General features: G+C 32.6%; 1 protein-coding gene across 1 annotated transcript in view; it reads right to left on the bottom strand.

Annotated features, from left to right (window-relative positions):
- Positions 1–19,690, bottom strand: part of LOC148311147 (uncharacterized) — a 30,098-nt gene extending 10,408 nt beyond the window's left edge. Inside the window, exons 1-9 of the mRNA XM_088257124.1 lie at positions 19,321–19,690; positions 15,861–16,045; positions 12,113–12,186; positions 9,451–9,556; positions 7,121–7,287; positions 6,342–7,036; positions 3,673–3,986; positions 1,984–2,145; positions 1,288–1,453 (exon numbers count right to left, since the gene is read on the bottom strand). Of these exons, the coding sequence (XP_088113250.1) occupies positions 1,288–1,453; positions 1,984–2,145; positions 3,673–3,986; positions 6,342–7,036; positions 7,121–7,287; positions 9,451–9,556; positions 12,113–12,186; positions 15,861–16,045; positions 19,321–19,435 (1,984 nt within the window). The 5' untranslated portion in view covers positions 19,436–19,690. The remainder of the gene's footprint in view (positions 1–1,287; positions 1,454–1,983; positions 2,146–3,672; positions 3,987–6,341; positions 7,037–7,120; positions 7,288–9,450; positions 9,557–12,112; positions 12,187–15,860; positions 16,046–19,320) is intronic.
- Positions 19,691–20,783: the final 1,093 nt, after the last annotated feature.

The following is a 20,783-nucleotide window of genomic DNA, read 5'->3' on the forward strand; positions in this document are numbered from 1 at the left end:
CTTCGTGTATTAACGATCAAGATAACACTGCGTTTATATGATGCAGTGCCCTATGCACCATTGGGGCGCGGATAAGGGTTCGAATGAACGAATGAATAGAGTAAATAAAAAGGTCATTTTTTTTTTTTAGATGTGTATAATCGTTTGGTCCAAGTTTAACGCAGCTTTTGCCCTTCACTTGCTGCATTTGAGGACTTTATATCACAGCTTAACACTACTTACTCTTCGCGGAAACAAAATTGGTTCAATGTACCGTAGAACGGGGCTACTTGAACTTTGATGTGTTACTTGAGCCCAGTACAAAAAAAATATTTAGATCTGTATTTGGTCTACAATAATGAACGTATCGATAGGATTCATTGTTTCCCTGACAGGTGATACTTACAGGTGGGCCCAAGTAACACATCAAAGTTCAAGTAGCCCAGTTCTACGGTACTTTATTCGTTTCTATTTAAGTATTTTCGTGACTCCAATTTTTGTAATATTACAACTAATTGTAAGATATTAATGATAATTTAATTCTAAATATCGATGTATAACTTATTGGAAAACATAATATGAATTGAAAAATTTTGCACAACCCTGAAGGAATCCCTAACATACTGTAAAAAATGTATCTGATACTTTTATAAATATTTATAAAAGGATCAGATATATTTTGGTACTTTACTCTACTACTATACTATACTCTTCCTCAAACCCTTATCCCCACCCCAATGGTGCATAGGGCACTGCATCATATAAAAGTAGTGTTAACACATGAAGGAAAGGTGCTCATTCTTCCGCTTCAAGTACCAGTCCAGAATAATATTGAATAAATATTAGAGTGAAAAAATCACTTGATATTAATTTGACCACCTTCCTGGGAATCGAAACCGGCACCTCCAGAATGGTAGCCGAGCATACTGACCATTACACTACGGAGGTGGACAACTATACTCTACTCCTATTTATGTATATGTATACTATACTCTACTACTATCTATATTCTTATACTTTTATAAATATTTATAAAGGCGGAGACTGACCGGAGCATTTCGTCATAACGTAACACGTTACAATGCGAGCATTCAGGCAGTCAGTACACCGAGCCGAGCGCTCCATCCATAGTTTCAAATACTAGGTGATGCTCGTCGCGAGCAATGTTACGACGTTATGTTACGACAAAATGCTTCGGTCAGACTCCACCTTAAAAGTGTCAGATGCATATGGCATTTCTCTTTAGAGTACCAAAAGCTGATATTTCGGATTTTGGTAAAGTTTGGTTAAGTTTAAAAATGAAGTTACATTCGAATCTGGAGTTGTGTCTGTGTGCCCACACGTGCCACTCGAGGGGGGCGTCCCTGGGCAGCCGCGGCACCACCACATAGTCCACGATGGCGTTGTTAGTTCTCCGCTCCCACTGGCGTCGGGCCTCCGCTATTAGGGAAGGATGCGTCAAGTAGCATACCGCCTGGAAAGTCATAAAAACAATATATCGTGGGTGTACTGGCAAAAAACGTTAGCTCTAAAATCCCTGTTTCAAAATCCCTGTTATTTAAAACTTTTAGCCTGAATAAAATACCCGCTATTAAACTTAAAGATGAATTTAATGTTAAAACCACATAAATATGGCATTTTAAACTATTTAGTGTATTTTGCCAGTTTAAAGAATGTTAAAAACTTTATAATTTGTATCACTAAGTCAAAATAGCATATTTTGGAGTTAATGCTTTTTGCCCCATTTTTTGTTTTTGTCCTTCAATAATTCCATTTCTACCCGATGCACTCTCTCTGACTATCATAAAGAAATGTCTTAAGGCCCAGTAATCAATAGACGGCAAATTAATTTTCATTAAATCCAGGTAACATTTGAATTAATTGAATTTTTTGCTTAAAACACCGTTTTTGTATTGAAAATATAAGTTTTTCTTGAAAGGTGAGAAGTTTAAAAAGTTGTTTTCATGTCATCCAACTGTAAAACAATGAGTAAAAATTAGTTACCTGCACAACGTCTCTTATTTGAGTTTTGGAATCCATGGCGTTTAAGAGTCTCTGAACGTGACGGAGTGCGAGGCGACACTGAACTCTGCCATCATTCTCTGATAGAATCATACTTCCAGGAACTAGCGGAATCTGACCGGCGAGATTTATTATATCTCCTACCTGCAAAGCCAAATTACACAAAATATTTAAGTGAAAACCATACGAGCTGAGGGATAATAGATAATATTGAACAAAACTAAAATATTTCATTTTAAATTTAAGTTTTACTTGGTAAATACCGCTATTTCTTCAAATCTATTATGACACATGGTTTAACGCATCATTTTCAAACAATGAAGTTTGAAAATGATTTGGAATGCATCTAAACACGTATCACAATAGATTTTAAGAAATACATAGTACAGGTCAAATTTCTTTGTAGCGAATACTGAATTAATGAAATTTCCAGTATAACGAATCTGCAATTCGTCCCCGGAAAACTTCCATATAAAATGTACTCAACCAAAATTAATGTAGCGAAGCCGATCTCAGAATACATAACTAACTTTTTTTTCAAAATTATAAAATAATGTTACAATTCATTTTAAAACATTGAGAAGTCCAAAAGAAAATTCATGATTTTTTTTATTAAAAATTAAAAACCTATTTGAACTTGCTTTTTAATTCACTTTTCTTTCATTGCTAATAAATTTCTTTTTTCCAATAAAGTCTCACAGTTTGAAAATCAAAGTTATATTTCTGTTGTGTCCTGTAGTAGGTAGGTACCTATATTGTATTGATCACTGGCCGGAAGATCTGGTGTAGTGTAACAGTAATAAATAATTTTGATTTTCTAATAAGAGTGGGTATTATATAGCGATAAAATAAATTTAAAATGTGTCATATCCTATACATCCAGTGTAACAAATTTTCATTATAGCGAAATATTTTTATGGTCCCGTGAAGTTCGTAATACCGAGATTTGACCTGTAGTATTTATATTGCCACAAAGTGACTGCCGAATCACTAACTGAAATATTTCACTTGATAATTTTTAATTCCTTAATAACTGGGGCAGTATGGCAAATACAAAGATTTTATTTAGATAGGTTGAGTCAAAGGTTTCTTTGAGTGAAGCCGAAATCACTTGCCTTCAAAACTGTGTTTTGCGTTTTAGTGTCACATTTACAGCTCATCCCAGATATACATAAAGTAAGAGTTGCATTTGCTATCGAGTCCGTGAGAACTACTTTTATTTAAAGAATAAACAGTTTGTTCAATGTAAATGAACAATTATGTAAATTTATTTCTTATCGAATACTTAACTGTATCGAATTGTGGTCCCGTGGTTAATGTTGCGTCAGTTAATGACTGTTGAGTCAGTTTCTGGGTTCGAACTCACTCTACCACAATTTTATACCTATTTTTAATAATGAGCCGCTTAGGCTCACAGAAAGAGTATTAAATTGAAGTATATTTATAAATAATAATAAAAAACACAAAGATTTCTATTTAATAAAAATAAAAACTTATAACACCGATTGACTGAGTGACACGCTTCAAAGTTTTGGAAATTCTAATGGTTTAACCAAAAATAAGGTTCAATTTTGGAATCATCTCCCCCAAACTTAAGTAAGTACACTTATCAAACTTGTAAATAATGCAAGTCTGTATCATTAATATAAAAAAACATTATTTTACACTTACCCTAACTGCCTGACTATAGGGGCCTATGTTAGCGGGCGCCCAATGTGATATTCCCTGAACGTGCATCGTGTGTCTTTCTAATTCAAACCCGTCATAGTCTCCATCTCTCAGTGGACATTTGTGCGCGAGGGCTTCTAAAATAACGCCGATATTCTCCGGCAGGGGGCACTCTACGCACACCCGGGCCGGCGGGTCGGGGAAGTTCATGGCGCGTACGTACGCAGAGTTGAATAAAGCGTAGTCCTTCATATTACGCACATACAAGGTGACAGCGCACACATTGGTCAAAGACAGACCTTTCGAGTCTAGAAGACCTGAGAATTAAAACATTAAAGATCAATTTGAGAGTAAATATTTAAAAAAAAAAAAAAAACATATCAAGAAAACTATGAATACATTAACAGTAATCGTACTGTAAGAAAACTATTCTGATGATTCAAAATAGTGATGAGAAGTTTTTTTTTTTTTAAGACTGGAAAAAAAAATTGTCTTAAAAAGAAACTACTTACTTTACTTACAAAATATTTAAAATAAATTTAGTGAAAAAATCCAAGTAAAAAAAAGAAGAAAAAAACTATTTTATTTACTTGTTTTTTTAAATATTTGTTTCTATAATATTTTCTAGATAATGATTGATAATATTTTTACCACTGGTGACCATGGAGTATTTTATTTATGTATTTAAAAAAAATAATACAAAAACACCGCACTTGATGAGTGTATATCTATCAAATAAGTATTCCTATAATACGGCGACTATAGGTCATTGTACATGATATACTTAATAGATCAATCAATGTCAATAACCATGTGATAGCTGTGAATCCATCAATCAAATATATTGCTAATCAGAAGATCACAAAGTACAGCTCACGAGGAGGTACAAAGAAGCTAATTTTGTGAAATAAATTCAATTCAAAATTTAAAAAATAAAAAATAACTACAAATAAATAAAAAAGTGAAAATAGCTATTTAGTTGTGGTTTTATTCTTGCATAAAATGTAATTCCACCAATGACTTTTTTAATTTTTTTTTTTAATTATTGAAACTGAACTTTGAATTATTTGAAACTGCGTAACACACAATGAAGTGCAGTAAAAAGTAATAAGAAAAACAGCAAGTAATATGTCGCTCACTCCTTTCAAGAACGTCATAAATCAAAATTCGTCAATTTTCAGTTGTGCATGTTTTCGGAATGCCCAGAAAATGTACTATATCCCAGAAAAAGAGGCTTATTTTTAACTTAATATTTACCCGCTACAGGGCAGAAAGTGTTGTTTTTGCATTTTGAAGAAAAGGTATTGTTTAATTTTTTTTTAAATTATACTCAATATTTTTTAAATGGATAAAAAACCTTCAGGTTTTACCTAAAAAGATCTGTTGCACAGTAAAAAGTTCAATAAGTGGCTTGATATTTATTTTTAATACTTTGTATTATGTTTTTAAACTTTAAAAATGTTCTCCTGAAAAATCAAGTTTTTTGATTTATGACGTTCTTTAAAGGAGTGAGCGATGTATTTGGGATAAGCACAATGAGGTGAAAATACAAGTACATAGCAATGATATTGATTTTTTCATTTTCCGTTTAAACCTAATGTTAAAAAGCAAAAACCAAAAAAATAACTTAAACATTATAATATTTTTTGCACGCTTTTCCAAAATACCTATTACACGCTATTAGGGCGCTTGTCCACTACCCGGAATAACACGGAATTTTACCGTCCTGCACGTCAGTTAGCGTTTTAAAATGATGATTGGCTTGGACTGGCTTGTGCTTTTGTCCATATTCCTTCGGATAGGTGCTCTTGATCGGTGCGTGAACACGTTGCGCGTAAATTCGATCACGCTAAACTGTCGTAGTCGTTTTCATTTTTCAAAACCGGACTGCCGGACGGTGAAATCCCGGTAGTGGACAAACACCCTGTGTTTTACTAAAGCACTGTCTGTTAGTATCCAATATTTGAAAATTTACAGTGTATATTTGATTGATCACCTTTAAATCTTAACCTTGGTTAATATTAAAAAGCTTTAAAAGAGAACTATTTTTAAGATATTTATTTTATTCTTCCTTAAAGGTTTTACAAATTATTTTCTTTTTTAAATTCTTACCCACACAATGGTGCATAGGGCACTACATTGTATAGAAGCAGTGGTATCTTGATTGTTAAATACTTGAAGGAGTCTGGTGCTTCAGGTACCAGTAAAGGGTAATATTAAATATTGCTGTGGAAAATCACTGAAATATATTTGAACCACCTTTGGGAATCGAACCCAGGACCTCCGCCGGCACAGTAGCCAAATGCGCTGATCACTATACTAGGGAGGCGAACAAACATCTTTATTTATATCAGAGAACTGCAAAAATCGTTCAGCTGGTTACTGAAAACTGGGTACATTTAAAAAAAAATATTAGCATAGCCAAAAAAGTCTCTCGGAAAAAATACTGAATGTAAAATGTTTTCTTATTTTATTGACAAAATTAACTTCTTTTTTTAAAAAGTACATACTGTACTTTTGATAATTCGTAAAATTAACGTAATTTTGATAGAGATAATTTCAGTTATTACCTTTGATTTAACAGTGTGGTTATCGAGTACACGGGAAATGCATATAAATATTTGTAAAAAATAATAATAATGAAAATACATTAGATCGACAAGTTTACCTACTACAAAGTTTGTTCATGGCGTCGTCCATCGCGACATCAGAGTCTGCGCCGTCTCCCACTATTCCGCCGATCCAACTCCAGCCTGTAGCGTTGCAGAAGATGCTTCCCGTATTCTCTATGGTCATCTTCTCGCATTCGTACTTTATGGGACTCGGCGGGTTAGAAGGGTAGGTCCTACTTGAAGTTCTGCTCCTCCGGCCTTGCTGATTTTCCTTCTCAAGGTCCGTATCCACCGTGAGACTCGTTTGCCGCTGATAATTAACGCCGGAATTACTCAAGCTCAATCTTTTGCAGCATAAATTCGGATTTCGTTGGGTCTTATTTTGATTTTCGATGTTGGACACGTTGTTTTCGATGAGAATGGAAGGACAAGAGTAGGTAGTGGGCAAACTGAGAACAGTTCCTATCGGATGGTCGTCTAAAAGCGGATTCAAAACGGCAGATTCGGACATAGACTGTCTCCTCTGCTTCGTTATTTCCGTGTTTTCTAATTCACTCTCGCTCAACTCCAGATCGCTAAGATCGCTGTAGGATGATTCGTTTAAGTCGCTGATAAAATCTAAGGATGACTTCACCATGTTTAGCGGTATTGAATCCGAATCGGATGACTTAGCCTCCAAGTGAAGTTTTAGTAAATTCATATAACCGGCAGGAGCGATGGGGTCATTAGAATGGATGACTATTTGGGTTTCATCACTGGAATCACAATGAAAAATTTTTTTAGGAAAATAAATTTTAAAATAATCATATATCAAACACTAATAAATGTAAGAAACTTACACAACGATTCGACTTTTGAAAAGTGGGCAGTCTAAGGTAAATGTTTCATACTCTCCGCCCTCTCCGCAAACATTGAGGCCAAATTTATCCCGAGCCCTCAGCAATTGTGTCTGGAGAGTTTTCAGCGGATGGCCCAAGGCATTTGGTTCTAATCCCAGAGCTGCAACCTGGCAAATATGTTCTCGTATGATTGCTATGTTAACACACTAAGGATGGGAAATATATTTCTACCCGTTCGATCGATTGATGCTTAAGTACGGTAAGGGTATTTTTACCTTCTGCGCCGGCTTCATTTCAAAGTCAGAAAAGAAGGAATTATTAAATGTTTTTATATGAATATTATGTACCAATCTCTTTGTTAAGGTCTAAGCTATATGTACACAAATATCAAATCCCATCGTCAGTGGTCCGCAGGCGTAAAAAACACCCGTCCGAAATGTTTTAAGAATTGCATTAGTGGGAATCATAATATAATTGCACACGTTTATACTTAAATTAACAGAATTATCTTTCTGCTTTTACAATATACTAAATTAAATTATGAAGTTGATAAAATGTTTTATTATTACTGCACATCTGTTTTAAAATATACCTGCAGAGTATATTTTTGTAACACTGACTCAGAGGTCACAAAATCTAGCATATATTTAGATAAACTACACAAATGTACATACAGATATTTAAAAAGAAGTGTAATCATACAAATAATTACACATTGCTATATTAATACAATATGATATGATATAAAATTTAAATATATTTATTGCTATTTTTTTTTCCAAATAATTACAATATAATATTTTTAAGATATGAGTTGAGTAAAGGATTAAAATGTCAGAAAATCGTAGACAAACCTGGTGACACGCCAATAAATTTGCAAATTTGTTTGCACAGTACGGATGGCTTACTATCCGCTCATATTGCATGGACACAGTGATAAATGTGAATTTTAAATTGTGGAGTTAAAAATAACATCCTGTGTACATAAATAATAAATTTATCAAATAACATTGCATGGGTCAAGGTGTTTTCATAAAAAATATATGACACTATCTCATTATACACCAGAGCGCTGTAATCAATCATCATAGTCACTTTGTTAAATAATATTGTTAACATTTCTGATAAATTCATGGATGAATATCTAAATTGATAAATCTATGTAAATAAAAATGTAAATCAATTAAAAATCTTAAATCTCCTAAAGCTATTCACTGATTCCTTTGAAATTTTGACATAGCGTTCTACTTAAATATTATTTTTGTGATTTTATATTCATGTGACAGGAACATGTTTTTTTTGCCATATAGCATTGTCATCTCTGAACATAACTGCAATATAAAACATTGCTCATGGCAGACAGTGTGCTTCTAAAGTACAGCTGCTAAAGTACTGTATACCCACAAGCACTGTGAAGTTAAACCAATTAGAAAAATGTGCTCTATTTTTTTCCTATCTAACCAGATTGAACCAGGACAACGCATGGTTGGGTACGGCTAGCATTAAATATAAATTGAATGCTTTTTTTTTACAAAAATGTTAATAATATTAGTATATAACCACTCACCCAGATTTTTATGTCTACCAGTTTCGAGAGGTACCCGTCTCTTCGTCAGGACAATCACTACCACAGCATGCAAACAATACCACCCTTCACCACCATAGCACCATTTACACACTTAAAACTACACAAAATGTTTAGCACATACGATTTTTGGTCGACCCGAATACCAACATGCACTAAAGGTTTCAGCACAAACATGTGTTACGAGTGTAAATGGTACTATGGTAGTGAAGGGTGGTATTGTTTGCATGCTGTGGTAATGATTGTCCTGATGAAGAGACGGATACGTCTCAAAACCGGTAGACATAATAATCCGGGTGAGTGGTTAAATACTAATATTATTAACATTTTTGTTAAAATAAGTAAAAATGACTAACCACAAAGTAAATGCTTTAAATATCAATAATATTGAGAATAATATAAATTGAGTGATTTAATCAAGTTGACACTTGACTGCCAATAGGATTTTTGTAAAATGTTCAAATAAATTTTTAGTATTTCATGGTTTTATTTCATAAAATAGATGCAAATACAACAGTGGTATTTATATAATTTTATGTCAAATTATTGAGTTTCTTCAAGTCTCGGACATGAATAGGAAGAATTCAAATGATGGCACTGTGTCAACCACCTTGTCGGTGTTAGCGCAGGATCTGGTCAGGTCTGGTGAGCGCAATTCGAATGTCTTGTTTCGGCCACCGACAGCTGACATGACAATCAACGTTTTAATATAACGATCTAGTGATATACTAATGCAATGATATACCTTGATAACAATGGCGTAAACGTGGCAGTCTATCATTTCTTGAAGCAATTCTGTTTGGTCTCTTCGCCATAAATAAGCCAGAGAGACCAATCCCAGCCGACTGCAACTAAAATAATAATTCTAATATTCATAACTTATTCATAAATCTTTGTTAAAAAATACATTGTTGTCGGGTGTGTATCTCATCAATCCCTTCCTTAATTAGTATACTAATAAGGGGAGATATTTATAAGCGTTCTATTTGCTTACTTTTGGCAAAATGCAAGATGCCAAAAAAACATTGTACAGATCGGAATCGGGTTTGCGGTTACTTGTGATTAGTATACAACCCTAATTATTTTACTAATTGAGGTCGGGGTTGATGAAAAAACCACCCGATAAAAATGTGTTAATAAATGTGGAAAAACTATTTAATGAAGGGATAAGCAAGCTAGGCCTCTTTCTCGAAGGAGCACTTGGAAAAACTATTTTAAAGCCACTGTTTCCGATAATTCAACTGGTATTTATTTACTTCGAAAATCCGTCAACCGAGAAAAATTCGACACACTAATAATTTGAAAATTTCCTTTTTGAACAGCCTATTACTGATTTGGCGACACCAACAGTTGTGCATAACCTTGTGATACATTTGCAATGTCGTTTGCTTGTGTCCTCTCCGCGAGCATTACCCAAACATATATGCAGTTGTTATCAAGGAGACTTGGGAATTTGAAGTAGTGATGATGTCACAACTGGTGACGTTACTATTTGTTCATATTCACGCCAACCAAAATGCAGACAGTTTAATCTTTTATATCTACATCGTCTCTTTAAACATTTCAATAAAAAAGTGATAATTGTCTTGTAATTTATTTATTAGTTTATTTAATAATGAAGAAAATATAGCTCAATCCTTTCAAGAATGTCATAAATGAAAAATCTTAAATTTCTATTGTGCATATTTTCGGAATGCCCAGAAAATGTACTATATCCCAGCAAAAGAGGCGTATTTTTAACTTAATATTTACTCACTACAAGACAGAAAGTGTTGTTTTTGCATTTTAAAGAAAACGTATTGTTTAATTATTTTTTTAATATATTAAACATTTTTGAAATGGAGAAAAAACCTTCAGGTTTTACCTAAAAAAATCTGTTACACTGTAAAAAGTTTAATAAGTGGCTTGATATTTATTTTTAATACATTGTATTATATTTTTAAACTTTAAAAACGTTCTCCTGAAAAATAAAGTTTTTTGATTTATGACGTTCTTGAAAGGAGTGAACGATATGTGAAAATTTCCCACACATTAGATGCAGTTTTCAAAATATTAAATAAACCTATTAATTTGTTATTAAAAACGTCATTAAAATTGGAATCACTAGATGAAATTTATTTTTTTTCTTGATATAATGATAGCAATACATGTCTACCGTATATCTCTGTCACAGGTGTTAGCATTAACATCTGAAGACAATTTAAATACAGTAGATCAAGGTTGGGGAACCTCCGGCCTCTTGACTACTCTGATACAGCCTTCTGACCTATAACATTTTTTTTTAAACTGAAAATATTGTCATATATAAAAATTCAACTTCTGTATCTGGAAAATTCGAAAAGTAGTCGATGGACTGAGTTGAATTTTTTTATAAATGTGGAATGTTCAATCAGGAATAAAAAGATTCCTCCCTTTAGAAATAAAAAGATTCCTCACCTCTGAAGTAGACTATCAAATTACCAGGTCAAATAGTGGGAAAAATTCAATTTAAACAAATTATCCTATCTATACTTCCACAAAACAACTTCAGTCCAATTTTAGGACACATTAAAGTGGCCAGAAACAATCCACGGATTTTTTAGTCTCAAAGGGTGGTAGTTAGCCCGTATAAATAACCGGCTCCTATAAATCCTATACAGAACACAGTTAACACTGTTTTCACAATAGAGTTTTTACATTTTGTGATTAGTGCATTTTGGGCATTAAAAAAAACACGCATCTTTGGAATTTTCTAAACATTCTGATTATAGAGAAATTGATAAATAGAGTATCTAGTGGTGCATAGAGTACTGCATCAAATTTATGAAATATTATTATAATTTGATAATTTATTATATGAAGGCAAGGTGATCTGTCATATGCTTTATTCTCTCCATCTAGTCTCAATCCTGCGGATTGATCTGCAGCAACAGATGACATCTCCTTCGCCATTCTCGTCTATTTTCGGAAGCTCTCTTCACCTCCTCATATGCCGTATGAGGAGCTTTATTAAATAAATGATATTTATTCAATTGTTATATTAAAAAATATCAAAGTAAAATTGATATTTATTTTAATCCCCTGGGTATCAAACTGCGACCTCCAGCATGGTAGTCAAATGTAATAATTACTACACTACGGAGGCGAACAAAGGCAGTATCTACTGTGTAGTTCCGGGGTTCTCAAAATGTGCGCTGCGGCGCCCTTGTGCGCCATAGAAAGGAAATAGGGGCGCCGTAAGACAAAATACTAAACTTGTAAGTGCGCCGCAGGCTGAAAAAGATTGGGAGCCCCTGGTATAGGTAAATATTTTAAATATCGAGTTGCTATATTTTAAATTCAAATTGTTTCAAAACTACTAATGATTAAGTATGTCATAATATTTATATCAAACAAAAAAAAAGTCCATTAATAAAACGAGGTCTTACATATTTTCCACTCTGACACGCTGATAGTCCGAAAGAATGGCGCCAACGGCGACACCTTCGATATGAATTTCATTCTGAAACATAAATAGCATTCATAAAATTTGTTATCAAACCGTAAACTTTTAATCTTAAAAAACAAATTGGGTAATGTTTACGCAGACGCAACCATCAAAACAAAATAGTAAGATTAAGTAGTATATTTTTTATAGGTGGGCTATAGGAATTATTAAAATGATAAGTGCCAAATGATAGCATGACCTCAAATACAACACTTGATTAAATAAATTGTTTTCGTCAACCCATGAGGCATATCTCAATAGTTTGATCTTTGATACACATCATGTGGTTTTACAGTAAAGATATATTGTGGAGTGTTAATACTGTCTGCCGTTCCTCTCTTTTGCAATTTTTTTCTCGGGCTTCCTCTCAATGGTCAAACAATAAAAAAAATATATCTATATTTAGCCTATCAAAAAAGTTCTTCATGAATGGGGTAAATTTCAGATTTCAGTTTTTTTTAGACTCTAAGAAACATATCGCTCACTCCTTTCAAGAACGTCATAAATCGAAAAACTAGATTTTTCAGGAGAACGTTTTTAAAGTTTAAAAATATAACACAATGTATTAAAAATAAATATCAACAGATCTTCTTAGGTAAAACCTGAAAGTTTTTTCTCCATTTGAAAAATATTTAGTTTATTAAAAAAAAATAATTAAACAATACCTTTTCTTCAAAATGCAAAAGCAACATTTTCTGCCCTGTAGCGGGTAAATATTAAGTTAAAAATATGCCTCTTTTGCTGGGATATAGTACATTTTCTGGGCATTCCGAAAACATGCACAACTGAAAATTGACGATTTTTGATTTATGACATTCTTGAAACGAGTGAGCGATATCTGGCAAGAGTCTACGAGACAGAATAAGAAACACCAGAATAAGGGAAATATGCGAGATCCAAGATGTCGTCAGGTGGGGAAGGCAACGAAGTAGCGTTGGTATGTGCGTGTGAGGAAAATGGAACCATCCAGACTCCCCCACATTGCACTGCACGGCCAACCTCAAGGTAGATTCCCGGGCAGACCACCAAAGAGTTGGATTGACAGCTGGGAATCAACATCGCAGGAGGCTAATCCCTTTAAAAAACAGGCCACAAGGCCTACACCAATCAGAAGAAGAAGAAGATTTTTTTAAAGTTTTTTTTTATTTGTTTGGGAACATACAGCTATATACAGCTTGTACATAAAAAATATAAAAATAGATAGATTGACAGTGATAAAAGCCAATTAAATAAGTCCACAATAATTTTAATTTAACAATTTTATTAAGCTGTATAACATGTAGATTCGATTGGAAGACAATTCTAATGGAATCATGTTAAAGATAGAGGTACATGCATCATATGAAATTTGAGAATTGGTCCATTGGAAATATTTGTCGGTTTATACAAAATTGTAAAAAACACTTGTAGAATGTACAATTGCAAATACTGGAAGTTACAGATATTGAAACATAAAATAATAAGATAAAGAACATTGAAAATACCAGGAAAATACCATTTTCCAATTGTAACTGGATTTCCGGCGATAACCGTAATTATCTTCACAAATAAATAAAAGTTGTTGAATAAATAAATGACGGGTACAGCTGCGAATCTATAAAATTTAATGGATAGTAATAATAATGTATTATACAGATGTACGCACAAAGTTATACAAAAAATATTTCCTGTGCATTCAATTGTTATTTTTGCATACAATCTTTTTGTATGTCCCTCTTAACCACACAATTGTATTACAAATACAGAAAATGAGGACATGGTTGTTTGGAAGAAGAAAAAAAAACCAACAACATGCAACATTGTAATGATGACGCTTGGCAGTATTTTTTTTTTATCAAATAAAAAAAAACATTATTTTTATAAAAATATTAGATAGCAAAATCTCTCATCTAAATCATAACAAGAAACATAAATACCTAGACATTCTGATATAAGCACATTTCCCTATTTGTATATCACTTCATAGTGTAGTGGTTCGCGTGCTAGGCTACCATGCTGGAGGCCCCGGGTTCGATTCCCAAGACGGTCAAAATAAATATTAGTGATTTTTCAATATCATCACCCTGGACTGGTACCTGAAGCGCAAGGCTGATCACCTTTCCTTCGTGTATTAAAGGATCAAGATAACACTGCTTCTATTCGATGCAGTGCCCTATGCACCATTGGGTGCGGATAAGGTTTAGAAAAATATTACAAAAACATTATTAGTCATTATTAAGATTGACAAAGACAACCGATTGATGACACATTAAAGTTGAATTCGGCCCCTAATTACATTCTAGAATGGAAAATATCGGTCTAAAAATTTATTGTAAATTGAATAAAGTAATTATGTATGTAACATACAGAGGGCCATTTTAGAATACGGCACTATCACTTACTGGAATCCAGTCGAACAAGATTTTAAAATTGTAACAAGCATGCCTGAAGAAAGCCCTAGGGCTCAAGGAACTTGAAAATAGATTACAAAAATTATTCAGCTGTCTTTGAAATCAGACAAATTCAAGCAAAATTTTGCACAGAAGAGATGCGCAGTACTTTATTTATATAAAATTAGCAATAAGAGGGATGAAAAACTAAAAACATTGAAAAACGATTTATCAATATAGGTGGAACGATAGGTATATGCAGGGCATTTTTCCAAATAACACGGTGGATTAGCATTCCGGCACCTTTTTTCATGGATAAATAAAAAAAATATAAATTTTCAAAATTAATTAGACGAAACAATATTTGCGCTTAGGTAATTACAATCTATATTTCGCTCACTGCTTTCAAGAACGTCATAAATAAAAAAAAACTTGATTTTTCAGGAGAACGTTTTTAAAGTTTAAAAATATAAAACAATGTATTAAAAATAAATATCAAGCCACTTATTGGACTTTTTACTGTAAAACAGATTTTTTTTTAGGTAAAACCTGAAGGTTTTTTCTCCATTTGAAAAATATTAAGTATATTTAAAAAATATAATTTAACAATACCTTTTCTTCAAAATGCAAAAACAACACTTTCTGCCCTGTAGCGGGTAAATATTAACTTAAAAATATGCCTCTTTTTCTGGGATATAGTACATTTTCTGGGCATTCCGAAAACATGCACAACTGAAAATTGTCAATTTTTGATTTATGACGTTCTTGAAAGGAGTGAGCGATTTATGTAATGAGTCACAAATGTAAAATACGGTATTGTCATGAATATTTGAAAAAATATTTTTTTAGTATAAATCTAGACATGAAGTGACTTCCGGAACTTTTTGTGTTTAAAAAAATCTGTGGGTATATGTATAAAAACGCTGGACTAATAACCACCTTGCCTTCATGTAATTAAAGACCAAATGTAATAAAAGACAGTGTCGGGTTGTGGTCCCATGGTTAGTGTCGCGGACTCTTGAGTCAGAGTTTCTCGGTTCGAACCCACTACCACAATTTGATACCTATTTCATGAATTATTACAATTATAATTTCTGTAAATTTCATTACAGAAATTGTTTGAAATTTAAGTATTTTTGTAAACAATAAAAACACAAATATTTCTCATTTATTTAGTAACAAAAAAGAAAATAAATAAATCCTGTGTCCATCCGATGTGATCCGATCATTTAGTGCGGGTAGTCAGCATAACAAGAAGACCAATTTAGAAATATCCAGGATGAACATATCGAGGAAGGAAAATGTGATAATAAAACTCACTTTTACACGTTGTAAGAGTTCAAACAAGTCTTCCACCTCATCGTTGTCGGTTTTCTGATAAAGCCTGCCCTTCTCGAGGGCGTGGCCTTTGGTTGTCCCTCGATAAAGGGGTAGCCCCATAGCCTCTGCAATAATGCTGATACCCTGGTGGCCCACCGTTTGGTACATATAACTGTCCAGCTCATCTGAAAAAAATTGAAACAATGAGATTCAAAATCATGGCAAGATTTAAAAAAAAGTGTAAAAATATATACCTTTTTGTTTTGCATTTCAAAATATAACATAATTCTTCTTCTTCTAACCCTATCTTATAGATAACACTGCATCGTATTGACGCAGTGTTATCTTGATCGTTACTTTCATGAAGGCAGGGTGATCACTCCTGCGCTTCGGGGTCCAGTCGAAGGTAATAATTAAATAAATATTACAGCGCAAAATCACTAATATTTATTTCATCCCCCCCCGGGTTTCGAACCCGAGACCTCCAGCACGGTAGCTCAACATGCTAACCAAGTGCTTCAATATCAAACAGCAACATCACTTCACGACAAGTGTCTGAAGACAGTAAATAGAATTATGATTGTGTCTTGTAATGTTTATTTATATCTAAATAGTGTTCATATTTGAAAAAAAAGCATTATTTGATTTATTTTAAACCAATTTTTACATAGCAGACTTTCGGTTTTAAAGGACATCCCCTACCCTCAGTTAGTCCATTATATCAGGTGTCCGGTGGCATAATTCGGATTTAAAATTTCAATAAAAAATAAACTGGAAAGGTTTAACATTTTTTTCAGTAACTATTTTAAAGAAGAGAAGTGCGGATTTTTTTTTTTTTTAATTATTTCGTCTGAATGTAGTCTGTCACGTTGGACACACCCTTGGAATCTGGCCTCAGTATTCTGTGCCACTTGCTAAAGAAGTGGCGTCGGGATGCCATTAACTTTGCGAACAATATTTTTTTTTAGCGCAGAGATGGTCGCGGAGTCGGTATTTTACACTTTACTAAGCAAACGATCCACGGCCGGGGCCCAGCACGATGTCCAGAAAAAATCAAAACATACAACTCGTCGCATGCGCAAGAGAGCGGCTACCCTAGGGCTTCCAAAAACTACTGTGCACGAAATATTGAAGAAGGACTCTAAATTTTACGCTTTTTAGATTCAAATAGTGAAAGCTCTTAAACCCAATGATTCCAATTTAATTAAAATTTTCTGCGAGACAATGTTAGAGTAGTAACATCCCCTGTCTACCCAGGTTGCCAGATCTCACTTCTTTTTTACTTTTTACTGTGGGGGTAACTCAAAACTTAAGTGAATGAAACAAACCCCACAACAATCTCTACACTAAAAAAAATATCGTTCGTGAAGTTAACGGCATCCCGACGTCACTTCTCTAGCGAGTGGCACGGAATACTGAGGCCAGATTCCAAGAGTGAGTCTGACGTGAGGGTCTACATTAAGATGAAATAATTTTTAAGAAAACAAATCCGCACTTCTCTTTTTTGTAATAATTATGGAAATAAATGTTTATCCTTTGCAGTTTATTTTTTATTAAAATTTAACATCTTAATTCTCCCACCGGACACCCTATATCAAGTTTTTACTGAAATTTTATTGTGAAGGAGTAAATAGCGCAGGTGTAAACTGTACACCCCTTGATTAGCTTGGCATATAGCTTCTCGGGTCCAGAATGATTAATTAACGCTTCACAACCCAAATTGTTAGTCTTTGCCAATAATGATTACTAAGGTACAGCAAACCATTTGAGTAATGCATCAACTCACCTGATTTGGCAAAGAAACAACGAATTCATGCATAGCCACATTTTTAACATAAAAGGCACTGTGTTTTAATAAGTACTTCTAGCATTATTATTTGTAATAAGATAGCAAATGAGTATGTTATTCCTGTTGCAAATATAGCAGAAGTCATGAGATTTTGACAAGTATATTTATGAGTTAAGAACCGGAGTTCTGTATAATTACTGATTTGGTCACTATATAAAATTCTTAACAATTTTTGAACAGCCTTGATCTCCTAAATCAAATAAAGCTTAGCGAGCGTCGAAGAGGTACTAGGCAAAAATCTATATTTGCAGTATTTTTACATAATGCAAACTATGCCATGTTCTCTCCGATTCCGCGGCTTCACATGTTAGCCAATGCTTTTGGATGTATAGATCTATTTAATATATTGCTATCCACCTTGATGTCTGTACTTTCTCAGCATTTCTTCTCCATGTTATAATGGATAAATTTAAACGTTGTGTTTCACTCTCTCTTGCTGATAGTGTGTGAAGGAGACGTGTATTTACAAGTGCTTACTATTTGTTATTTTATTATTATTTTATGTTTAAGACTTTTTGTTTCTCTATTAGAGTGCTTATTAGTGTATTTTTATATTAGATACTGTATATATGTATTATGTTAAAGGCATTAGCCGTTCAATAAATAAATAAATAAATAATAGGGTATTTTATTCCCAACATTTTTGGTCCAGATTTGTGAACAAGGTTTTGGACACGCCCAAAAATGTTGTGATAAAATATAGTTCTTTTAAGATGGACAATGTTGTGTTTTTTGGCAAAGGCTGTCTATTCCAACAATGAAAAATCCACACCAAAAATATACAGTATAAATACCACTGCGGTTTATAAAATGCTGGTTGCTATTCCATTTTAATACCTTATGACAAATCAGGAAGAATTCAGTATGGGAAATTATTTTGTCATCATTGATAAGTTTTCATTTTGCATTTTTTTCATAGAAATATGGTCTTAAAAACCCTGACATAAGTTCCATGTGTTGTTACCATATTCCCATACACTTTATTTGAAAATATAACACTCGTATTGTGGCTCTTGCATTGGTTTAAAATCTTGGACATAGGTAGTATTTATATTCCTATTTTTTTTTCTTTAAATTTGAAAATGGAATTTTCCTAAGAAAAGATTTTAGAATAAATTTCAAAAAGAGTAGTTTAAGTTCAATAAAAATTCAAATTGAAGGTACATTTTTAATGCATAATACGAAACAAAAAACCATAAAAATAATCCAAACTATATTTATAATTATATATTTTTCAAGGGTATACCATATAGGCGCACATCTGCTAACAAAACCCTTTCCATGATAAGAATTATACATTTTTATTGCTAATCATTCATTAAAAGTACACAAAATCGTGCATAAGACTCAAAATTTCATTCAAATAACAGAGTAATCGATTTTCCCTTTAAATGTGATGTTTATTTATATATTTAAAAAATATATATATTTTGACAGATTATACTAATAAGCATGTCATTATTTGACAAGTAAATAATGTTATGTAAATCAATGTGCTACGATTTTGTACGCATAATTTATTTTGTATTGTATAATAATAATAAGCACATTATAAGTATAATAATACGTAGATATGTATATGAAGAAAAAAAGCAAGGTGGACCAAAATACCTCTGCCACTGGGTTGAATGTTAGCCAAAGCAACAATAGTGTGACCAGCTGCTACACACTGCATCATATTATAACAACTGTCTTTTCCGCCACTTATTAATCCCACGACCCTCATTTTGAGAGAATTAAGTTTCCACAGTTAAAACTATATTAAACAATATATAAACATTGCGAACACCCGGCGTTTTCACAGAAAAATATCTAATTATAGAGATGCCCTAAAAAACTTTTATTGTTAAGAAACAAGATCACACTAGACGACACAACCATAATTAAAATGAGCGCAGCGTTAAAATGAAAACCACCAGAAAAACAAATACCGGTCTGATAGAAAAACGCAATCATAGCGATATTAATAATTTTGACTGACAACTTTTCTTATCTCAGGGTCAAATTTGGCTACAGTAGAGACATCTATTGAAATTAATTCATACTAACAACACTCTCCTCATTCACTGATATTTAATTTATTTTAATTATAATTTGACACTAAAGATCCTTTCGTTTCATCTATCACCTTTAAAACAGTAAAAACAATTTTTATTAATACAACAAATTATTATTTTTCATATTTTATTTAAGTTTGGACTGTTTTTTTATAAGTGAGAAAACATTGAGTAACTAAACTTGACTGTAGTTATATTCCTCTTAAGGAATCGGTAGATAAAACAGGGAGTTCGTTATCTGTTTGATTACGATCAGTGCCTTCTATAGTAAATAAATACAAAATGTGTTTAAAAAGTAATTTCTCATTACTCGTTATGTATTTGTAAACCGGCTTTCGATTATTAGGCATTTAATATATTTTGATTCTCTCGTAAATTTTTAAATGGCAGAAACGCGAGAAGTGTTTTATTTTATTAAATCTCACAAAAAAATGTAACCTTAAGAGCGAATCAAAGACACCTTGAGGATTCCATATCCTAATGTGTCTTTGTAAGAGTGCAGGAATGTCAAATCATTCTTATATTTATTTTAAGTAGGTTTGCTAAAACAAAATATCCCAAAATGAGAAATAGAAATAACTCATCGGGAATATTATATGTGTATTTGATTTATGTTTGTAATTTTGAAAAAATCCATTCTATCTATCTAGAATTTATGATATTTTGGGAATAAATGTTGACATTGAGTAATTAAAAACTAAAAAAATAAAAACTATTTTTGCTTCATAATATTTTTTTAGATAAAATTTACACTGAAAAAAAGTAGGTATAATCAGTAATATAATAAATCTATTGTTATTTTTGTGAAATCATCCGTTCAAAAACCTTAAAATTGAATTTAGAGACACAACATTCTCAAGTTACTGTTTTATTTAGCAAATTACTAAAAATAGTATAATAACATTTTAGTTTTGGTCGTAGAAACCAAATAAACCAATAAACCTACATACATTTTTAAGCTGTTATGGCGATAGAGAACGGTTCTGAATTTATTATCTAGGAGGCATAATTATAAAG

This window comes from Brachycentrus maculatus, unplaced genomic scaffold (genome assembly GCF_059751285.1).
Source record: "Brachycentrus maculatus isolate JH-2025_06_01 unplaced genomic scaffold, ASM5975128v1 h1tg000071l, whole genome shotgun sequence".
Classification (NCBI taxonomy): domain Eukaryota; kingdom Metazoa; phylum Arthropoda; class Insecta; order Trichoptera; family Brachycentridae; genus Brachycentrus; species Brachycentrus maculatus.